Here is a 23,468-nt window from a genome sequence, read left to right as displayed (position 1 = left end):
TGTCGGATTAACGAGACTTAACTGTATGTGTATTTTTTGAAAAATATGATTTTTTTCATATTTTGAAATATGTTTGTAGTCTAGTGGGGGTAGTAGTGAGCCCTGCTTACTTTGTGCCTTTTTATTACTGGTAAGGAATTAATGGTGGAGTGTCTGGGATTTGTAGCTCACCTGACTGACTCATAAGTCATGGGAGCTTATGTCCATCACTCTTTAGTACGCGCTCTCTGATTGGTTGGTCATGGTCTTTTGTACTGGCTGCTCATAATGTATGTTATTTGTTTGATGACGGCCTTGCAATGGACATATTCAATATTCCTGTTAGCAGGTTAGGAAATACATTCACATCTTGTGTTTTGTGATAAAAAAAACAATTTCGGATCAATAATCTCAACAAGAAGACTTTGTCTCTGAACTGGTGATATTTTTCTGTTCGCAAATTTGATATTTCTATACCCGTGAATATTATTTAAGAATTGATTTTCACTTTGAGTGAGTTCATTGGAGTATGAACCTTCATGGAGTGAGGGCCAACCTGTATGAACGTCAGAGTTTCTTCGCTTTTTCTCTCTAGGATTGGTCGTTGCGTGGATATACTTGAACGATCATGCAATCAAACTCTCTGACATTTCTTAATGCATGCTAAAACACTGAGCTCAAGATTAAAGGTTCTAAATGATCAGCAACAACACTTCTGTGTGTATTCGTCACTAGGGAATTCCCAGAGGTTCTGCAAGAATCTGTAAGTACATCAAATTGTGTCAATTTCGCGGTCATGTGACAGACCTCTCGTCCAATGGAAAAGGTGTATATTGTGTAAACTTCACATTAAAAAATTATTTACTGTTGCAGTTTTCCTAATGCAGGAAAGTCAACCTTTCTTGGGTCCGTATCAAGAGCAAAGCCCAAGATTGCTGACTACCCTTGTAAGTTGATGTGGTTGTAAGTTTAACTGGCATTGAAAAACTTGCTGCAGAATTTCCAATTGGATTAAAAACTGATTTGGTTGTATTTGGGGTGGGGTAGCCAATTGGCTCAAGTGTTAGCTCATCACCCTCCAAACCTGGGTTTGATTCCCAACATGGGTACGGTGTGTCATGGCAGTCTCGTCATGTTGGAGGAGTTACTGTTGTGTTATGGTGATGGTTTTCCTTTGTCATTTGTTTGTCAGAAAGGTAAAACTTTCTTTTACATCTGTCTTTCAGTTACCACAATCCGGCCACAGATCGGGACGATGGCATATCGAGATGGGAGACGTGTGAGTTCATTGCTATGAGACCCCCCACCCCATCTCTTTGGATTTTTAATTTTTTTGTTAAAAAGTTAGGATTTGTATAAGGTCTTTAGTTTTTCTTTAATTCAAGGGTATTTCATTCAATGCAAAAATGTAAAACTGCATATTAAAACCTCTTCTTGTGTATTGGTCCTGATGTCAGTGAACTGCAAGTCACCTCTGCCTAGCAGTAACATTTAGTTGTTGTGAGAACAGGACTTGGCAAAATGTGAGTTCCAGTTTGTGAGTTTTTACTGCAGAAGGTTACTGGTCCAGATGAATGTCTCCCCAGGCATTGAGTGCAGAGTTGCGTCCCTTGAGCATGCCAGAAATGAAAATTCATACAATGAGAATAGAGTTGTTGGCTGATGTGTGTCATGGTGCCTGTCTGATTGTGTGTCATGGTGTCTGGCTGATTGTGTGTCATGGTGTCTGGGTGAATGTGTGTCATGGTGTCTTGCTGAATGTGTGGCATGTTGTCTCGCTGATTGTGTGTCATGGTGTCTGGCTGAATGAGTGTCATGGTGCCTGGCTGATTGTGTGTCATGGTGCCTGTCTGATTGTGTGTCATGGTGTCTGGCTGATTGTGTGTCATGGTGTCTGGGTGAATGTGTGTCATGGTGTCTTGCTGAATGTGTGGCATGTTGTCTGGCTGATTGTATGTCATGGTGTCTGGCTGATTGCGTCTTATGGTGCCTGGCTGATTGTGTCTTATGGTGCCAGGCTGATGGTGTCTTATGGTGCCAGGCTGATTGTGTGTCATGGTGCCTGGCTGATTGTGTGTCATGGTGTCTGGCTGATTGTGTGTTATGGTGCCTGTCTGATTGTGTGTCATGGTGTCTGGCTGATTGTGTGTTATGGTGCCTGTCTGTTGTGTGTCATGGTGTCTTGCTGAATGTGTGTCATGGTGTCTGGCTGATTGTGTGTCATGGTGTCTGGCTGATTGTGTCTTATGGTGCCAGGCTGATTGTGTCTTATGGTGCCTGGCTGATTGTGTCTTATGGTGCCAGGCTGATGGTGTCTTATGGTGCCAGGCTGATTGTGTGTCATGGTGCCTGGCTGATTGTGCCTTATGGTGCCAGGCTGATTGTGTGTTATGGTGTCTGGCTGATTGTGTCTTATGGTGCCTGGCTGATTGTGCCTTATGGTGTCTGGCTGATTGTGTGTCATGGTGTCTGGCTGATTGTGTGTTATGGTGCCTGGCTGATTGTGTCTTATGGTGCCTGTCTGATTGTGTGTCATGGTGTCTGGCTGATTGTGTGTCATGGTGTCTGGCTGATTGTGTGTCATTGTGTCTGTCTGATTGTGTGTCATGGTGTCTGGCTGATTGTGTGTTATGGTGCCTGGCTGATTGTGTGTTATGGTGTCTGTCTGATTGTGTGTCATGGTGTCTGGCTGATGGTGTGTCATGGTGTCTGGCTGATTGTGTGTCATGGTGTCTGGCTGATTGTGTCTTATGGTGTCTGTCTGATTGTGTGTCATGGTGTCTGGCTGATTGTGTGTTATGGTGTCTGGCTGATTGTGTCTTATGGTGTCTGTCTGAATGTGTGTCATGGTGTCTGGCTGATTGTGTGTCATGGTGTCTGGCTGATTGTGTGTTATGGTTTCTGGCTGAATGTGTGTCATGGTGTCTTGCTGATTGTGTGTCATGGTGTCTGGCTGATTGTGTCTTATGGTGTCTGTCTGATTGTGTCTTATAGTGCCTGGCTGATTGTGTATTATGGTGCCAGGCTGATTGTGTCTTATGGTGCCTGGCTGATTGTGTCTTATGGTGCCAGGCTGATGGTGTCTTATGGTGCCAGGCTGATTGTGTGTCATGGTGTCTGGCTGATTGTGTGTCATGGTGCCTGTCTGATTGTGTGTCATGGTGTCTGGCTGATTGTGTGTCATGGTGTCTGTCTGATTGTGTGTCATGGTGCCTGTCTGATTGTGTGTCATGGTGCCAGGCTCATTGTGTGTCATGGTGTCTGTCTGATTGTGTGTCATGGTGTCTGGCTGATTGTGTCTTATGGTGTCTGGCTGAATGTGTGTCATGGTGTCTGTCTGAATGTGTGTCATGGTGTCTGTCTGATTGTGTGTTATGGTGTCTGGCTGATTGTGTCTTATGGTGTCTGTCTGAATGTGTGTCATGGTGTCTGGCTGATTGTGTGTTATGGTGTCTGGCTGAATGTGTGTCATGGTGTCTGGCTGATTGTGTGTCATGGTGTCTGGCTGATTGTGTCTTATGGTGTCTGTCTGATTGTGTGTCATGGTGTCTGGCTGAATGTGTGTCATGGTGTCTGGCTGATTGTGTGTCATGGTGTCTGGCTGATTATGTGTTATGGTGTCTGGCTGAATGTGTGTCATGGTGTCTGGCTGATTGTGTGTCATGGTGTCTGGCTGATTGTGTCTTATGGTGTCTGTCTGATTGTGTCTTATAGTGCCTGGCTGATTGTGTATTATGGTGCCTGTCATATTGTGTGTCATGGTGTGTGCCTGATTGTGTGTCATGGTGCCTGTCTGATTGTGTGTCATGGTGCCTGGCTGATTGTGTATTATGGTGCCTGTCTGATTGTGTGTCATGGTGTGTGCCTGATTGTGTGTCATGGTGCCTGTCTGATTGTGTGTCATGGTGTCTGGCTGATTGTGTGTTATGGTGTCTGGCTGATTGTGTGTCATGGTGTCTGGCTGAATGTGTGTCATGGTGTCTGGCTGATTGTGTGTCATGGTGTCTGGCTGATTGTGTGTTATGGTGTCTGGCTGATTGTGTGTCATGGTGTCTGGCTGATTGTGTGTCATGATGTCTGGCTGATTGTGTCTTATGGTGTCTGGCTGATTGTGTCTTATGGTGTCTGGCTGATTGTGTGTCATGGTGTCTGGCTGATTGTGTGTCATGGTGCCTGGCTGATTGTGTCTTATGGTGTCTGGCTGATTGTGTGTTATGGTGTCTGGCTGATGGTGTGTCATGGTGTCTGGCTGATGGTGTGTCATGGTGTCTGGCTGATTGTGTGTCATGGTGTCTGGCTGATTGTGTGTTATGGTGTCTGGCTGATGGTGTCTTATGGTGCCTGGCTGATTGTGTGTCATGGTGCCTGTCTGATTGTGTCTTATGGTGCCTGTCTGATTGTGTGTCATGGTGCCTGTCTGATTGTGTGTTATGGTGTCTGGCTGATTGTGTGTCATGGTGCCTGTCTGATTGTGTGTCATGGTGTCTGGCTGAATGTGTGTCATGGTGTCTGGCTGATTGTGTGTCATGGTGTCTGGCTTAATGTGTGTCATGGTGCCTGGCTGATTGTGTGTCATGGTGTCTGGCTGATTGTGTGTCATGGTGTCTGGCTGATTGTGTGTTATGGTGTCTGGCTGATTGTGTGTCATGGTGTCTGGCTGATTGTGTGTCATGGTGTCTGGCTGATTGTGTCTTATGGTGCCTGTCTGATTGTGTGTCATGGTGTCTGGCTGAATGTGTGTCATGGTGTCTGGCTGATTGTGTGTCATGGTGTCTGGCTTAATGTGTGTCATGGTGCCTGGCTGATTGTGTGTCATGGTGTCTGGCTGATTGTGTGTCATGATGCCTGTCTGATTGTGTGTTATGGTGTCTGGCTGATTGTGTCTTATGGTGTCTGGCTGATTGTGTGTCATGGTGTCTGGCTGATTGTGTGTCATGGTGTCTGGCTGATTGTGTCTTATGGTGCCTGTCTGATTGTGTGTCATGGTGTCTGGCTGAATGTGTGTCATGGTGTCTGGCTAATTGTGTGTCATGGTGTCTGGCTTAATGTGTGTCATGGTGCCTGGCTGATTGTGTGTCATGGTGTCTGGCTGATTGTGTGTCATGATGTCTGGCTGATTGTGTCTTATGGTGTCTGTCTGATTTTGTCTTATAGTGCCTGGCTTATTGTGTGTCATGGTGCCTGGCTGATTGTGTGTCATGGTGCCTGTCTGATTGTGTGTCATGGTGCCTGTCTGATTGTGTGTCATGGTGTCTGGCTGATTGTGTATTATGGTGCCTGTCTGATTGTGTGTCATGGTGTGTGCCTGATTGTGTGTCATGGTGCCTGTCTGATTGTGTGTCATGGTGCCTGGCTGATTGTGTATTATGGTGCCTGTCTGATTGTGTGTCATGGTGTGTGCCTGATTGTGTGTCATGGTGCCTGTCTGATTGTGTGTCATGGTGTCTGGCTGATTGTGTGTTATGGTGTCTGGCTGATTGTGTCATGGTGTCTGTCTGATTGTGTGTCATGGTGTCTGGCTGAATGTGTGTCATGGTGTCTGGCTGATTGTGTGTCATGGTGTCTGGCTGATTGTGTGTTATGGTGTCTGGCTGATTGTGTGTTATGGTGTCTGGCTGAATGTGTGTCATGGTGTCTGGCTGATTGTGTGTCATGGTGTCTGGCTTATTGTGTCTTATGGTGCCTGGCTGATTGTGTGTCATGGTGTCTGGCTGATTGTGTGTCATGGTGTCTGGCTGATTGTGTGTCATGGTGTCTGGCTGATTGTGTGTCATGGTGTCTGGCTGATTGTGTGTCATGGTGCCTGTCTGATTGTGTGTCATGTCGCCTGGCTGATTGTGTGTCATGGTGTCTGGCTGACTGTGTGTCATGGTGTCTGGCTGATTGTGTGTCATGGTGTCTGGCTGATTGTGTGTCATGATGTCTGTCTGATTGTGTGTCATGGTGTCTGTCTGATTGTGTGTCATGGTGTCTGGCTGATTGTGTGTCATGGTGCCTGGCTGATTGTGTGTCATGATGTCTGTCTGATTGTGTGTTATGGTGCCTGTCTGATTGTATGTCATGGTGTCTGGCTGATTGTGTGTCATGGTGTCTGGCTGATTGTGTGTCATGGTGTCTGTCTGATTGTGTGTCATGGTGCCTGTCTGATTGTGTGTCATGGTGTCTGGCTGATTGTGTGTCATGGTGCCAGGCTGATTGTGTGTCATGGTGTCTGGCTGATTGTGTGTCATGGTGCCAGGCTGATTGTGTGTCATGGTGTCTGGCTGATTGTGTGTCATGGTGCCAGGCTGATTGTGTGTCATGGTGCCAGGCTGATTGTGTGTCATGGTGCCTGTCTGATTGTGTGTCATGGTGTCTGGCTGATTGTGTGTCATGGTGTCTGGCTGATTGTGTCTTATGGTGCCTGTCTGATTGTGTGTCATGGTGCCTGGCTGATTGTGTGTCATGGTGCCTGGCTGATTGTGTGTCATGGTGCCTGGCTGATTGTGTGTCATGGTGTCTGGCTGATTGTGTCTTATGGTGTCTGGCTGATTGTGTGTTATGGTGTCTGGCTGATTGTGTGTCATGGTGTCTGGCTGATTGTGTGTCATGGTGCCAGGCTGATTGTGTGTCATGGTGTCTGGCTGATTGTGTGTCATGGTGTCTGGCTGATTGTGTGTCATGGTGCCAGGCTGATTGTGTGTTATGGTGTCTGGCTGATTGTGTGTCATGGTGCCAGGCTGATTGTGTGTCATGGTGCCAGGCTGATTGTGTGTCATGGTGCCAGGCTGATTGTGTGTCATGGTGCCTGTCTGATTGTGTGTCATGGTGTCTGGCTGATTGTGTGTCATGGTGTCTGGCTGATTGTGTCTTATGGTGCCTGTCTGATTGTGTGTCATGGTGCCTGGCTGATTGTGTGTCATGGTGCCTGGCTGATTGTGTGTCATGGTGCCTGGCTGATTGTGTGTCATGGTGTCTGGCTGATTGTGTCTTATGGTGTCTGGCTGATTGTGTGTTATGGTGTCTGGCTGATTGTGTGTCATGGTGTCTGGCTGATTGTGTGTCATGGTGCCAGGCTGATTGTGTGTCATGGTGTCTGGCTGATTGTGTGTCATGGTGTCTGGCTGATTGTGTGTCATGGTGTCTGGCTGATTGTGTGTCATGGTGCCAGGCTGATTGTGTGTCATGGTGTCTGGCTGATTGTGTGTTATGGTGTCTGGCTGATTGTGTGTCATGGTGCCTGGCTGATTGTGTGTCATGGTGTCTGGCTGATTGTGTGTCATGGTGCCTGGCTGATTGTGTGTTATGGTGTCTGGCTGATTGTGTGTCATGGTGCCTGTCTGATTGTGTGTTATGGTGTCTGGCTGATTGTGTGTCATGGTGTCTGTCTGATTGTGTCTTATGGTGTTTGGCTGATTGTGTGTTATGGTGTCTGGCTGATTGTGTGTCATGGTGTCTGGCTGATTGTGTGTCATGGTGCCTGGCTGATTGTGTGTCATGGTGCCTGGCTGATTGTGTCTTATGGTGTCTGGCTGATTGTGTCTTATGGTGTCTGGCTGATTGTGTCTTATGGTGTCTGGCTGATTGTGTGTTATGGTGTCTGGCTGATTGTGTGTTATGGTGTCTGGCTGATTGTGTCTTATGGTGTCTGGCTGATTGTGTCTTATGGTGCCTGTCTGATTGTGTCTTATGGTGTCTGGCTGATTGTGTGTCATGGTGTCTGGCTGATTGTGTCTTATGGTGCCTGTCTGATTGTGTCTTATGGTGTCTGGCTGATTGTGTGTCATGGTGTCTGGCTGATTGTGTGTTATGGTGTCTGGCTGATTGTGTGTCATGGTGTCTGTCTGATTGTGTGTCATGGTGTCTGGCTGAATGTGTGTCATGGTGTCTGTCTGATTGTGTGTCATGGTGTCTGGCTGATTGTGTCTTATGGTGTCTGGCTGATTGTGTGTCATGGTGTCTGTCTGATTGTGTGTCATGGTGTCTGGCTGATTGTGTCTTATGGTGCCAGGCTGATTGTGTCTTATGGTGCCTGGCTGATTGTGTGTCATGGTGTCTGGCTGATTGTGTGTTATGGTGTCTGTCTTATTGTGTGTCATGGTGCCAGGCTGATTGTGTGTCATGGTGTCTGGCTGATTGTGTATTATGGTGCCTGTCTGATTGTGTGTCATGGTGTCTGGCTGATTGTGTGTCATGGTGTCTGGCTGATTGTGTGTCATGGTGTCTGGCTGATTGTGTCTTATGGTGTCTGGCTGATTGTGTCTTATGGTGTCTGGCTGATTGTGTGTCATGGTGTCTGGCTGATTGTGTGTCATGGTGTCTGGCTGATTGTGTGTCATGGTGCCTGGCTGATTGTGTCTTATGGTGTCTGGCTGATTGTGTGTTATGGTGTCTGGCTGATTGTGTGTCATGGTGTCTGGCTGATTGTGTGTTATGGTGTCTGGCTGATTGTGTCTTATGGTGTCTGGCTGATTGTGTGTCATGGTGTCTGTCTGATTGTGTGTCATGTCGCCTGGCTGATTGTGTGTCATGGTGTCTGGCTGATTGTGTGTCATGGTGTCTGGCTGATTGTGTGTCATGGTGCCTGGCTGATTGTGTCTTATGGTGTCTGGCTGATTGTGTGTTATGGTGTCTGGCTGATTGTGTGTCATGGTGTCTGGCTGATTGTGTGTCATGGTGCCTGGCTGATTGTGTCTTATGGTGTCTGGCTGATTGTGTCTTATGGTGTCTGGCTGATTGTGTGTCATGGTGTCTGGCTGATTGTGTGTCATGGTGTCTGGCTGATTGTGTGTCATGGTGCCTGGCTGATTGTGTCTTATGGTGTCTGGCTGATTGTGTGTTATGGTGTCTGGCTGATTGTGTGTCATGGTGTCTGGCTGATTGTGTGTCATGGTGCCTGGCTGATTGTGTCTTATGGTGTCTGGCTGATTGTGTCTTATGGTGTCTGGCTGATTGTGTGTTATGGTGTCTGGCTGATTGTGTCTTATGGTGTCTGGCTGATTGTGTGTCATGGTGTCTGTCTGATTGTGTGTCATGTCGCCTGGCTGATTGTGTGTCATGGTGTCTGGCTGATTGTGTGTCATGGTGTCTGGCTGATTGTGTGTCATGGTGCCTGGCTGATTGTGTGTTATGGTGTCTGGCTGATTGTGTGTCATGGTGCCTGTCTGATTGTGTGTTATGGTGTCTGGCTGATTGTGTGTCATGGTGCCAGGCTGATTGTGTGTCATGGTGTCTGGCTGATTGTGTGTTATGGTGTCTGGCTGATTGTGTGTCATGGTGCCTGTCTGATTGTGTGTCATGGTGTCTGGCTGATTGTGTGTCATGGTGCCTGGCTGATTGTGTGTTATGGTGTCTGGCTGATTGTGTGTCATGGTGCCTGTCTGATTGTGTGTTATGGTGTCTGGCTGATTGTGTGTCATGGTGTCTGTCTGATTGTGTCTTATGGTGTCTGGCTGATTGTGTGTTATGGTGTCTGGCTGATTGTGTGTCATGGTGTCTGGCTGATTGTGTGTCATGGTGCCTGGCTGATTGTGTGTCATGGTGCCTGGCTGATTGTGTCTTATGGTGTCTGGCTGATTGTGTCTTATGGTGTCTGGCTGATTGTGTCTTATGGTGTCTGGCTGATTGTGTGTTATGGTGTCTGGCTGATTGTGTGTTATGGTGTCTGGCTGATTGTGTCTTATGGTGTCTGGCTGATTGTGTCTTATGGTGCCTGTCTGATTGTGTCTTATGGTGTCTGGCTGATTGTGTGTCATGGTGTCTGGCTGATTGTGTCTTATGGTGCCTGTCTGATTGTGTCTTATGGTGTCTGGCTGATTGTGTGTCATGGTGTCTGGCTGATTGTGTGTTATGGTGTCTGGCTGATTGTGTGTCATGGTGTCTGTCTGATTGTGTGTCATGGTGTCTGGCTGAATGTGTGTCATGGTGTCTGTCTGATTGTGTGTCATGGTGTCTGGCTGATTGTGTCTTATGGTGTCTGGCTGATTGTGTGTCATGGTGTCTGTCTTATTGTGTGTCATGGTGTCTGGCTGATTGTGTCTTATGGTGCCAGGCTGATTGTGTCTTATGGTGCCTGGCTGATTGTGTGTCATGGTGTCTGGCTGATTGTGTGTTATGGTGTCTGTCTTATTGTGTGTCATGGTGCCAGGCTGATTGTGTGTCATGGTGTCTGGCTGATTGTGTATTATGGTGCCTGTCTGATTGTGTGTCATGGTGTCTGGCTGATTGTGTGTCATGGTGTCTGGCTGATTGTGTGTCATGGTGTCTGGCTGATTGTGTCTTATGGTGTCTGGCTGATTGTGTCTTATGGTGTCTGGCTGATTGTGTGTCATGGTGTCTGGCTGATTGTGTGTCATGGTGTCTGGCTGATTGTGTGTCATGGTGCCTGGCTGATTGTGTCTTATGGTGTCTGGCTGATTGTGTGTTATGGTGTCTGGCTGATTGTGTGTCATGGTGTCTGGCTGATTGTGTGTCATGGTGCCTGGCTGATTGTGTCTTATGGTGTCTGGCTGATTGTGTCTTATGGTGTCTGGCTGATTGTGTGTTATGGTGTCTGGCTGATTGTGTCTTATGGTGTCTGGCTGATTGTGTGTCATGGTGTCTATCTGATTGTGTGTCATGTCGCCTGGCTGATTGTGTGTCATGGTGTCTGGCTGATTGTGTGTCATGGTGTCTGGCTGATTGTGTGTCATGGTGCCTGGCTGATTGTGTCTTATGGTGTCTGGCTGATTGTGTGTTATGGTGTCTGGCTGATTGTGTGTCATGGTGTCTGGCTGATTGTGTGTCATGGTGCCTGGCTGATTGTGTCTTATGGTGTCTGGCTGATTGTGTCTTATGGTGTCTGGCTGATTGTGTGTCATGGTGTCTGGCTGATTGTGTGTCATGGTGTCTGGCTGATTGTGTGTCATGGTGCCTGGCTGATTGTGTCTTATGGTGTCTGGCTGATTGTGTGTTATGGTGTCTGGCTGATTGTGTGTCATGGTGTCTGGCTGATTGTGTGTCATGGTGCCTGGCTGATTGTGTCTTATGGTGTCTGGCTGATTGTGTCTTATGGTGTCTGGCTGATTGTGTGTTATGGTGTCTGGCTGATTGTGTCTTATGGTGTCTGGCTGATTGTGTGTCATGGTGTCTGTCTGATTGTGTGTCATGTCGCCTGGCTGATTGTGTGTCATGGTGTCTGGCTGATTGTGTGTCATGGTGTCTGGCTGATTGTGTGTCATGGTGCCTGGCTGATTGTGTCTTATGGTGTCTGGCTGATTGTGTGTTATGGTGTCTGGCTGATTGTGTGTCATGGTGTCTGGCTGATTGTGTGTCATGGTGCCTGGCTGATTGTGTCTTATGGTGTCTGGCTGATTGTGTCTTATGGTGTCTGGCTGATTGTGTGTTATGGTGTCTGGCTGATTGTGTCTTATGGTGTCTGGCTGATTGTGTGTCATGGTGTCTGTCTGATTGTGTGTCATGTCGCCTGGCTGATTGTGTGTCATGGTGTCTGGCTGATTGTGTGTCATGGTGTCTGTCTGATTGTGTGTCATAGTGTCTGTCTGATTGTGTGTCATGGTGTCTGGCTGATTGTGTGTTATGGTGTCTGGCTGATTGTGTGTCATAGTGTCTGTCTGATTGTGTGTCATGGTGTCTGGCTGATTGTATGTCATGGTGTCTGGCTGATTGTGTGTCATGGTGTCTGGCTGAATGTGTGTCATGGTGTCTGGCTGATTGTGTGTTATGGTGTCTGGCTGATTGTGTCTTATGGTGTCTGGCTGATTGTGTGTCATGGTGTCTGGCTGATTGTGTGTTATGGTGTCTGGCTGATTGTGTCTTATGGTGTCTGTCTGATTGTGTCTTATGGTGTCTGGCTGATTATGTGTTATGGTGCCTGTCTGTTGTGTGTCATGATGTCTGGCTGATTGTGTGTCATGGTGTCTGGCTGATTGTGTGTCATGGTGCCTGTCTGATTGTGTGTCATGTCGCCTGGCTGATTGTGTGTCATGGTGCCTGTCTGATTGTGTGTCATGGTGCCTGTCTGATTGTGTGTCATGGTGTCTGGCTGATTGTGTGTCATGGTGCCTGGCTGATTGTGTGTCATGGTGTCTGGCTGATTGTGTGTTATGGTGTCTGGCTGATTGTGTGTCATAGTGTCTGTCTGATTGTGTGTCATGGTGTCTGGCTGATTGTATGTCATGGTGTCTGGCTGATTGTGTGTCATGGTGTCTGGCTGAATGTGTGTCATGGTGTCTGGCTGATTGTGTGTTATGGTGTCTGGCTGATTGTGTCTTATGGTGTCTGGCTGATTGTGTGTCATGGTGTCTGGCTGATTGTGTGTTATGGTGTCTGGCTGATTGTGTGTTATGGTGTCTGTCTGATTGTGTCTTATGGTGTCTGGCTGATTATGTGTTATGGTGCCTGTCTGTTGTGTGTCATGATGTCTGGCTGATTGTGTGTCATGGTGTCTGGCTGATTGTGTGTCATGGTGCCTGTCTGATTGTGTGTCATGTCGCCTGGCTGATTGTGTGTCATGGTGCCTGTCTGATTGTGTGTCATGGTGCCTGTCTGATTGTGTGTCATGGTGTCTGGCTGATTGTGTGTCATGGTGCCTGGCTGATTGTGTGTTATGGTGTCTGTCTGATTGTGTGTTATGGTGTCTGGCTGATTGTGTGTCATGGTGTCTGGCTGACTGTGTGTCATGGTGTCTGGCTGATTGTGTGTCATGGTGTCTGGCTGATTGTGTGTCATGGTGTCTGGCTGATTGTGTGTCATGGTGTCTGGCTGATTGTGTGTCATGGTGTCTGGCTGATTGTGTGTCATGGTGTCTGGCTGATTGTGTCTTATGGTGTCTGGCTGATTGTGTGTCATGGTGCCTGTCTGATTGTGTGTCATGTCGCCTGGCTGATTGTGTGTCATGGTGTCTGGCTGATTGTGTGTCATGGTGTCTGGCTGATTGTGTGTTATGGTGTCTGGCTGATTGTGTGTCATGGTGCCTGTCTTATTGTGTGTCATGGTGTCTGGCTGATTGTGTGTCATGGTGTCTGTCTGATTGTGTGTTATGGTGTCTGGCTGATTGTGTGTTATGATGTCTGGCTGAATGTGTGTTATGGTGTCTGTCTGATTGTGTGTCATGGTGTCTGGCTGATTGTGTGTCATGGTGTCTGGCTGATTGTGTGTTATGGTGTCTGGCTGATTGTGTGTCATGGTGTCTGGCTGATTGTGTGTCATGGTGCCTGTCTGATTGTGTGTCATGGTGTCTGGCTGATTGTGTGTCATGGTGCCTGTCTGATTGTGTGTCATGGTGTCTGGCTGATTGTGTGTCATGGTGTCTGGCTGATTGTGTGTTATGGTGTCTGGCTGATTGTGTGACATGGTGCCTGTCTGATTGTGTGTCATGGTGCCTGGCTGATTGTGTGTCATGGTGCCAGGCTGATTGTGTGTCATGGTGCCTGTCTGATTGTGTGTCATGGTGCCTGGCTGATTGTGTGTCATGGTGCCAGGCTGATTGTGTGACATGGTGCCTGTCTGATTGTGTGTCATGGTGTCTGGCTGATTGTGTGTCATGGTGTCTGGCTGATTGTGTGTCATGGTGTCTGGCTGATTGTGTGTTATGGTGTCTGGCTGATTGTGTGTTATGGTGCCTGGCTGATTGTGTGTTATGGTGCCTGGCTGATTGTGTGTCATGGTGCCTGGCTGATTGTGTGTCATGGTGTCTGGCTGATTGTGTGTCATGGTGTCTGGCTGATTGTGTGTTATGGTGTCTGGCTGATTGTGTGTTATGGTGTCTGGCTGATTGTGTGTTATGGTGCCTGGCTGATTGTGTGTTATGGTGTCTGGCTGATTGTGTGTTATGGTGTCTGGCTGATTGTGTGTCATGGTGTCTGGCTGATTGTGTGTTATGGTGTCTGGCTGATTGTGTGTTATGGTGTCTGGCTGATTGTGTGTTATGGTGCCTGGCTGATTGTGTGTTATGGTGTCTGGCTGATTGTGTGTTATGGTGTCTGGCTGATTGTGTGTTATGGTGTCTGGCTGATTGTGTGTTATGGTGTCTGGCTGATTGTGTGTCATGGTGTCTGGCTGATTGTGTGTTATGGTGCCAGGCTGATTGTGTGTTATGGTGTCTGGCTGAATGTGTGTCATGGTGTCTGGCTGAATGTGTGTCATGGTGTCTGGCTGATTGTGTGTCATGGTGTCTGGCTGATTGTGTGTCATGGTGTCTGGCTGATTGTGTGTTATGGTGCCAGGCTGATTGTGTGTTATGGTGTCTGGCTGATTGTGTGTTATGGTGTCTGGCTGAATGTGTGTCATGGTGTCTGGCTGATTGTGTGTCATGGTGTCTGGCTGATTGTGTGTCATGGTGTCTGGCTGATTGTGTGTTATGGTGTCTGGCTGATTGTGTGTCATGGTGCCTGTCTTATTGTGTGTCATGGTGTCTGGCTGAATGTGTGTCATGGTGTCTGGCTGATTGTGTGTTATGGTGTCTGGCTGATTGTGTGTCATGGTGCCTGTCTTATTGTGTGTCATGGTGTCTGGCTGATTGTGTGTCACGGTGTCTGGCTGATTGTGTGTCATGGTGTCTGTCTGATTGTGTGTTATGGTGTCTGGCTGATTGTGTGTCATGGTGTCTGGCTGATTGTGTGTCATGGTGTCTGGCTGATTGTGTGTTATGGTGTCTGGCTGATTGTGTGTCATGGTGTCTGGCTGATTGTGTGTCATGGTGTCTGGCTGATTGTGTGTCACGGTGTCTGGCTGATTGTGTGTCATGGTGTCTGTCTGATTGTGTGTTATGGTGTCTGGCTGATTGTGTGTCATGGTGTCTGGCTGATTGTGTGTCATGGTGTCTGTCTGAATGTGTGTCATGGTGTCTGGCTGATTGTGTGTTATGTTGCCTGGCTGATTGTGTGTTATGGTGCCTGGCTGATTGTGTGATATGGTGTCTGGCTGATTGTGTGATATGGTGCCTGTCTGATTGTGTGTTATGGTGCCTGTCTGATTGTGTGTCATGGTGTCTGTCTGATTGTGTGTTATGGTGTCTGGCTGATTGTGTGTCATGGTGTCTGGCTGATTGTGTGTCATGGTGTCTGGCTGATTGTGTGTCACGGTGTCTGGCTGATTGTGTGTTATGTTGCCTGGCTGATTGTGTGTTATGGTGCCTGGCTGATTGTGTGATATGGTGTCTGGCTGATTGTGTGATATGGTGCCTGTCTGATTGTGTGTTATGGTGCCTGGCTGATTGTGTGATATGTTGCCTGGCTGATTGTGTGTCATGGTGTCTGTCTGATTGTGTGTTATGGTGTGTGTCTGATTGTGTGTCACGGTGTCTGGCTGATTGTGTGTCATGGTGTCTGGCTGATTGTGTGTCATGGTGTCTGGCTGATTGTGTGTCATGGTGTCTGGCTGATTGTGTGTCACGGTGTCTGGCTGATTGTGTGTAATGGTGTCTGGCTGATTGTGTGTCATGGTGTCTGGCTGATTGTGTATTATGGTGTCTGTCTGATTGTGTGTCATGGTGTCTGGCTGATTGTGTATTATGGTGCCTGTCTGATTGTGTGTCATGGTGTCTGGCTGATTGTGTGTTATGGTGCCTGTCTGATTGTGTGTCATGGTGCCTGGCTGATTGTGTCTTATGGTGCCTGTCTGATTGTGTGTTATGGTGCCTGTCTGATTGTGTGTCATGGTGTCTGTCTGAATGTGTGTCATGGTGTCTGTCTGATTGTGTGTCATGGTGTCTGGCTGATTGTGTGTCATGGTGTCTGGCTGATTGTGTCTTATGGTGTCTGTCTGAATGTGTGTCATGGTGTCTGGCTGAATGTGTGTCATGGTGTCTGGCTGATTGTGTGTCATGGTGTCTGGCTGATTGTGTCTTATGGTGTCTGTGTGATTGTGTCTTATAGTGCCTGGCTGATTGTGTATTATGGTGCCTGTCATATTGTGTGTCATGGTGTGTGCCTGATTGTGTGTCATGGTGCCTGTCTGATTGTGTGTCATGGTGCCTGGCTGATTGTGTATTATGGTGCCTGTCTGATTGTGTGTCATGGTGTGTGCCTGATTGTGTGTCATGGTGCCTGTCTGATTGTGTGTCATGGTGTCTGGCTGATTGTGTGTTATGGTGTCTGGCTGATTGTGTGTCATGGTGTCTGGCTGAATGTGTGTCATGGTGTCTGGCTGATTGTGTGTTATGGTGTCTGGCTGATGGTGTCTTATGGTGTCTGGCTGATTGTGTGTCATGGTGTCTGGCTGAATGTGTGTCATGGTGTCTGGCTGATTGTGTGTCATGGTGTCTGGCTGATTGTGTCTTATGGTGCCTGTCTGATTGTGTGTCATGGTGTCTGGCTGAATGTGTGTCATGGTGTCTGGCTGATTGTGTGTCATGGTGTCTGGCTTAATGTGTGTCATGGTGCCTGGCTGATTGTGTGTCATGGTGTCTGGCTGATTGTGTGTCATGATGTCTGGCTGATTGTGTCTTATGGTGTCTGTCTGATTGTGTCTTATAGTGCCTGGCTTATTGTGTGTCATGGTGCCTGGCTGATTGTGTGTCATGGTGCCTGTCTGATTGTGTGTCATGGTGCCTGTCTGATTGTGTGTCATGGTGTCTGGCTGATTGTGTATTTTGGTGCCTGTCTGATTGTGTGTCATGGTGTGTGCCTGATTGTGTGTCATGGTGCCTGTCTGATTGTGTGTCATGGTGTCTGGCTGATTGTGTGTTATGGTGTCTGGCTGATTGTGTCATGGTGTCTGTCTGATTGTGTGTCATGGTGTCTGGCTGAATGTGTGTCATGGTGTCTGGCTGATTGTGTGTCATGGTGTCTGGCTGATTGTGTGTTATGGTGTCTGGCTGATTGTGTGTTATGGTGTCTGGCTGAATGTGTGTCATGGTGTCTGGCTGATTGTGTGTCATGGTGTCTGGCTTATTGTGTCTTATGGTGCCTGGCTGATTGTGTGTCATGGTGTCTGGCTGATTGTGTGTCATGGTGTCTGGCTGATTGTGTGTCATGGTGTCTGGCTGATTGTGTGTCATGGTGTCTGGCTGATTGTGTGTCATGGTGCCTGTCTGATTGTGTGTCATGTCGCCTGGCTGATTGTGTGTCATGGTGTCTGGCTGACTGTGTGTCATGGTGTCTGGCTGATTGTGTGTTATGGTGTCTGGCTGATTGTGTGTCATGATGTCTGTCTGATTGTGTGTCATGGTGTCTGTCTGATTGTGTGTCATGGTGTCTGGCTGATTGTGTGTCATGGTGCCTGGCTGATTGTGTGTCATGATGTCTGTCTGATTGTGTGTTATGGTGCCTGTCTGATTGTATGTCATGGTGTCTGGCTGATTGTGTGTCATGGTGTCTGACTGATTGTGTGTCATGGTGTCTGTCTGATTGTGTGTCATGGTGCCTGGCTGATTGTGTGTCATGGTGTCTGGCTGATTGTGTGTCATGGTGCCAGGCTGATTGTGTGTCATGGTGTCTGGCTGATTGTGTGTCATGGTGCCAGGCTGATTGTGTGTCATGGTGTCTGGCTGATTGTGTGTCATGGTGCCAGGCTGATTGTGTGTCATGGTGCCAGGCTGATTGTGTGTCATGGTGCCTGTCTGATTGTGTGTCATGGTGTCTGGCTGATTGTGTGTCATGGTGTCTGGCTGATTGTGTCTTATGGTGTCTGGCTGATTGTGTGTTATGGTGCCTGTCTGATTGTGTCTTATGGTGCCTGGCTGATTGTGTCTTATGGTGTCTGGCTGATTGTGTGTCATGGTGCCTGGCTGATTGTGTGTCATGGTGTCTGGCTGATTGTGTCTTATGTTGCCTGGCTGATTGTGTGTCATGGTGTCTGGCTGATTGTGTCTTATGGTGTCTGTCTGATTGTGTGTCATGGTGTCTGGCTGATTGTGTGTCATGGTGTCTGGCTGATTGTGTGTCATGGTGTCTGGCTGATTGTGTCTTATGGTGTCTGGCTGATTGTGTGTCATGGTGTCTGGCTGATTGTGTGTCATGGTGTCTGGCTGATTGTGTGTCATGGTGTCTGGCTGATTGTGTGTCATGGTGTCTGTCTGATTGTGTGTCATGGTGTCTGGCTGATTGTGTGTCATGGTGTCTGGCTGATTGTGTCTTATGGTGTCTGGCTGATTGTGTCTTATGGTGCCTGGCTGATTGTGTGTTATGGTGTCTGGCTGATTGTGTGTCATGGTGTCTGGCTGATTGTGTGTCATGGTGCCTGGCTGATTGTGTGTCATGGTGTCTGGCTGATTGTGTGTTATGGTGTCTGGCTGATTGTGTCTTATGGTGTCTGGCTGATTGTGTGTCATGGTGTCTGGCTGATTGTGTCTTATGGTGTCTGGCTGAATGTGTGTCATGGTGTCTGGCTGATTGTGTGTCATGGTGTCTGGCTGATTGTGTCTTATGGTGTCTGGCTGATTGTGTGTTATGGTGTCTGGCTGATTGTGTGTCATGGTGTCTGGCTGATTGTGTGTCATGGTGTCTGGCTGATTGTGTGTCATGGTGTCTGGCTGATTGTGTGTCATGGTGTCTGTCTGATTGTGTGTCATGGTGTCTGGCTGATTGTGTCTTATGGTGTCTGGCTGATTGTGTGTTATGGTGTCTGGCTGATTGTGTGTCATGGTGTCTGGCTGATTGTGTGTCATGGTGTCTGGCTGATTGTGTGTCATGGTGTCTGTCTGATTGTGTGTCATGGTGTCTGGCTGATTGTGTGTTATGGTGTCTGGCTGATTGTGTGTCATGGTGTCTGGCTGATTGTGTGTCATGGTGTCTGGCTGATTGTGTGTCATGGTGTCTGGCTGATTGTGTGTCATGGTGTCTGGCTGATTGTGTGTCATGGTGTCTGGCTGATTGTGTATTATGGTGTCTGGCTGGTTGTGTGTTATGGTGTCTGGCTGATTGTGTGTTATGGTGCCTGTCTGATTGTGTGTCATGGTGCCTGGCTGATTGTGTGTTATGGTGTCTGTCTGATTGTGTCTTATGGTGTCTGGCTGATTGTGTGTCATGGTGTCTGGCTGATTGTGTATTATGGTGCCTGTCTGATTGTGTGTCATGGTGTCTGGCTGATTGTGTGTCATGGTGTCTGGCTGATTGTGTGTTATGGTGTCTGGCTGATTGTGTGTCATGTCGCCTGTCTGATTGTGTGTTATGGTGTCTGGCAGATTGTGTATCATGGTGTCTGGCTGATTGTGTGTTATGGTGTCTGGCTGATTGTGTGTCATGGTGTCTGGCTGATTGTGTGTCATGGTGCCTGGCTGATTGTGTGTCATGGTGTCTGGCTGATTGTGTGTCATGGTGTCTGGCTGATTGTGTGTCATGGTGTCTGGCTGATTGTGTCTTATGGTGTCTGGCTGATTGTGTCTTATGGTGTCTGGCTGATTGTGTGTCATGGTGTCTGGCTGATTGTGTGTCATGGTGTCTGGCTGATTGTGTGTCATAGTGCCTGTCTGATTGTGTGTCATGGTGTCTGGCTGATTGTGTCTTATGGTGCCAGGCTGATTGTGTCTTATGTTGCCTGGCTGATTGTGTGTCATGGTGCCTCAATGGTGTCGATCATTGCTCGTAATATCAATCACTGGATTTTCTGGCCCTGACTTGATTTTGTCTGCAGTCATACACCTAAAATATCACTGAGTGCAGAGTTCAGCAACAAAGTGACAGCCATTACCTTCTGTGTTGCAGGTAACTGTTGCTGACCTGCCAGGGCTGATTGAAGGGGCTCACTACAACTTCGGAATGGGGCACCGGTTCCTGAAGCACATCGAGAGAACCAAGCTGCTGCTGTTCATGGTGGATGTTGGGGGGTTTCAGCTGGGCGTCCAGTACCAGCACCGCACAGCCTTCCAGACAGTCCTGCTGCTTAACAAGGTGGGTGGCATCATGTGTGTGAGTGAGTGAGTGAGGGATGGAGTGTCACAGGAGCATGGGTATGGTATAGAAACAGGAAGCAAACCAGGGTTTAAATAGATGATCATAGGTTTTGGTTGTGTGTAATGGGATGCAACTCTGCACTTTGAATTGCAGCGTCTTGGACAATTGGCCCCCCTGTGACCCCCATATAATCTGACATGGAGAATGTCCGATACATTTGCAAGGTTTTGCCAGACGCAGAATATCATTTGTTTTACTGTCCAAAATATATTGAAATCTGCTATTGCAAGAAGATGCTCGTAATGTCCCAGTGTCCTATGTTTGTAGCAAGAGCTGACGAAGTACTTGTCCCAGTTGGGCTTCCATACAATGTCCCAGTGTCCCATGTTTGTAGCAGGAGCTGATGAAGTATATGTCCCAGTTGGGCTTCTGTACAATATCCCAGTGTCCCATGTTTGCAGCAAGATCTGACATTATATGTCCCAGTTGGGCTTCCGTACAATGTCCCAGTGTCCCATGTTTGTAGCAAGATCTGACGAAGTATATGTCCCAGTTGGGCTTCCATACAATGTCCCAGTGTCCCATGTTTGTAGCAGTAACTGATGAAGTATATGTCCCAGTTGGGCTTCCATACAATGTCCCAGTGTCCCATGTTTGCAGCAAGAGCGGACGAAGTATATGTCCCAGGTCGGCTTCCATACAATGTCCCAGTGTCCCATGTTTGCAGCAAGAGCTGACGAAGTATATGTCCCAGGTCGGCTTCCATACAATGTTCCAGTGTCCCATGTTTGCAGCAAGATCTGACAAAGTATATGTCCCAGTTGGGCTTCCATACAATGTCCCAGTGTCCCATGTTTGCAGCAAGATCTGACAAAGTATATGTCCCAGTTGGGCTTCCATACAATGTCCCAGTGTCCCATGTTTGCAGCAAGATCTGACAAAGTATATGTCCCAGTGGGGCTTCCATACAATGTCCCAGTGTCCCATGTTTGTAGCAGTAACTGATGAAGTATATGTCCCAGTTGGGCTTCCATACAATGTCCCAGTGTCCCATGTTTGCAGCAAGAGCGGACGAAGTATATGTCCCAGGTCGGCTTCCATACAGTGTCCCAGTGTCCCATGTTTGCAGCAAGAGCTGACGAAGTATATGTCCCAGGTGGGCTTCCATACAATGTTCCAGTGTCCCATGTTTGCAGCAAGATCTGACAAAGTATATGTCCCAGTTGGGCTTCCATACAATGTCCCAGTGTCCCATGTTTGCAGCAAGATCTGACAAAGTATATGTCCCAGTTGGGCTTCCATACAATGTCCCAGTGTCCCATGTTTGTAGCAGTAACTGATGAAGTATATGTCCCAGTTGGGCTTCCGTACAGTGTCCCAGTGTCCCATGTTGGTTGCAAGAGCTGACGAGGTATATGTCCCAGTTGGGCTTCCATACAATGTCCCAGTGTCCCATGTTTGCAGCAAGATCTGACAAAGTATATGTCGCAGTTGGGCTTCCGTACAGTGTCCCAGTGTCCCATGTTTGTAGCAAGAGCTGACGAGGTATATGTCCCAGTTGGGCTTCCATACAATGTCCCATGTGTGTAGCAGGATCTGATGAAGATGAGGATTTGGACGTCTGGCTTTGATTTTGCTGATTGCATCCTTTTGGTGTGGTGTTCTCATTTCTGGTGTCCTCCTGTGATATTACGGCGTAAATTCCAATTCACTCACACACTTTTAGTGTGGATCACCAGTCCCTGGTTGGCTTCGTCCAGAGTTTATTAATTATGGGCTGCCATGAAATTAGCTTGAAAATTGCTGACTGCTGCATGCTTCGTCCCATGTCCCACCCCACCAGTGATGAGTGCCAGGTTCTAGAGCCCCTGGAGGGGGTTTGGATGAGTACATATCAGTCCCTGGTTTTGTCTCTGACCCAGGAGCTGGAGCTGTACCGGGAGGATCTGGTCGGCAAGCCGGCCGTCCTGGCCATCAACAAGACTGACACTGAGGGCGGGCAGGAAAAGGCTGAGGAGGTCGTTCAACTCATCAAAACCATGGAAGGTGAGCTACGGTCAAAATAAGGTCAAAGATCAGGGTTGGCGTGGCACGTGCTATTTCAGTAATTAGATAAGATGACCAAATAGAATGTAAATACAAATACACATTTTAAGGAAACTTCGCAAATTGATAACTTTATTATAATGTAAATGCCATTTTGTCAAGTAGGCCTCCAACTCAGCAATAAAACATATTCATAGTGCACTTTATACTATTTACTCTGCATTTTTGTTCACAATGTAATGAGACCCGTGAAGATGCAGGGTAGAATAGGTCTTTAGGAACCCATGCTTGCCCTAAAAAGCAACTATGCTTGTCGTAAGAGGCGACTAACGGATCGGGTGGTCAGGCTCGCTGACTTGGTTGATGCATGTCATCGTATCCCAATTGTGTGGATTGATGCTCATGATATCAATCACTGGATTGTCTGGTCCAGACTTGATTATTTACAGACCACTGTCATATAGCTGGAATATTGCTGAGTGCGACACTAAACAACAAAGAAACAAAAAAATCAACATATATACTTTCTTTGTTTTTTAGATACTTGAAATTTTTACTTTGTTTGTCGCTTTCACCTTGACCACACTGAAACTTCTAATGGTCATTTCTCAGCTACTTGTTTTGAAAATGAAATTTGGTATATGTGTAGTTGCTAGTGTGGCTAGATATATGTGTTTTGTTTTTTGCAATAGTATAAATTTTGACCTATGCGTATGTTCCGAAGTTCTCTCAAAATGCATTTCCTGACACTGTTACCATCGTCTTCTCAGACACGGATGTACCTCAGTGTCAAATTTTGGTTGTCACCGGTGATCCTAGGAATCCCTATGAGGTTGTAATGTCTCAATCTTTTTCCATCTGCAGATAATATGGACATGATTGAGCCGGAGATTAGGCCGACACAAATGGTAAAGTTTGACGACATTTTCACAATCTCGGCCAAAACAGGAGCATCTGTACCAGAGATGAAGATGAAGATACGCACACTGCTGGACACCTATGCTGAAATTGCAAGATATGAACAGAAAACTTCACGGGAACGAATGTCTCCCACCAGTGGCTACTCCCCCCCAGGTCTGAGCCAAGAACATGTGAAACCCAAGCTTGTGTGACAGCAACTCTTGTAAACTGTGTTATTTACTGCAATAAATAGTCTCATAAGTTTTGTTTGTTTGTTGTTGAACGTTTCACACAGCAATATTACAGATATGTGATGGCAATCTGTAAATAATGAAGTCTTGACAAGACAATCAAGTGATTGACATTATGAGCATCGTTCCACGCAATTGGAATATGATGACATGCATCAACCATGTCAGTGAGTCTGACCACCCATCCCGTTAGTCGTCTCTTATGACAAGTATGGGTTGAAGACCAGTTCTAACCCAGATCTTTCAGGCAGTGTGAGTTTGGATCCCAGAGTCGACCTGATTATTGTCTGGGGTTTGTCAGCACCCTACCAGTGCTCATGAGTTATTGCCAAAGTGAGGAGAGAGTGAGTTGGCTTTTATGCAGCTGGAAACAATGTTTCAGTAGTATTGTGGAGGAAGTGAGTCGGGTCTAAGATGTCTACTATGGTGAAACCCATGAGCACCAGTTGGTGCAGACAAACCCGGGAACTGGCGAATCTTG

The 23,468-nt window shown here is 47.3% G+C and overlaps 1 protein-coding gene across 1 annotated transcript in view; it reads left to right on the top strand.

Moving 5' to 3' along the window:
* Positions 1 to 23,001, top strand: part of LOC124141583 (GTP-binding protein 10 homolog) — a 30,780-nt gene extending 7,779 nt beyond the window's left edge. Inside the window, exons 5-9 of the mRNA XM_048383277.1 lie at positions 853 to 926; positions 1,206 to 1,258; positions 19,602 to 19,787; positions 21,713 to 21,836; positions 22,701 to 23,001. Coding sequence (XP_048239234.1) covers positions 853 to 926; positions 1,206 to 1,258; positions 19,602 to 19,787; positions 21,713 to 21,836; positions 22,701 to 22,948 — 685 coding nt within the window. The 3' untranslated portion in view covers positions 22,949 to 23,001. The remainder of the gene's footprint in view (positions 1 to 852; positions 927 to 1,205; positions 1,259 to 19,601; positions 19,788 to 21,712; positions 21,837 to 22,700) is intronic.
* The last annotated feature ends 467 nt before the right edge of the window (positions 23,002 to 23,468 follow it).

Source organism: Haliotis rufescens, unplaced genomic scaffold (genome assembly GCF_023055435.1).
Source record: "Haliotis rufescens isolate VD_foot unplaced genomic scaffold, xgHalRufe1.0.p SCAF_46, whole genome shotgun sequence".
NCBI classification, from domain to species: Eukaryota; Metazoa; Mollusca; class Gastropoda; order Lepetellida; family Haliotidae; genus Haliotis; species Haliotis rufescens.
The sequence above is the reverse complement of the archived record's forward strand: the minus strand, read 5'-3'. Positions and strand labels throughout refer to the sequence as shown.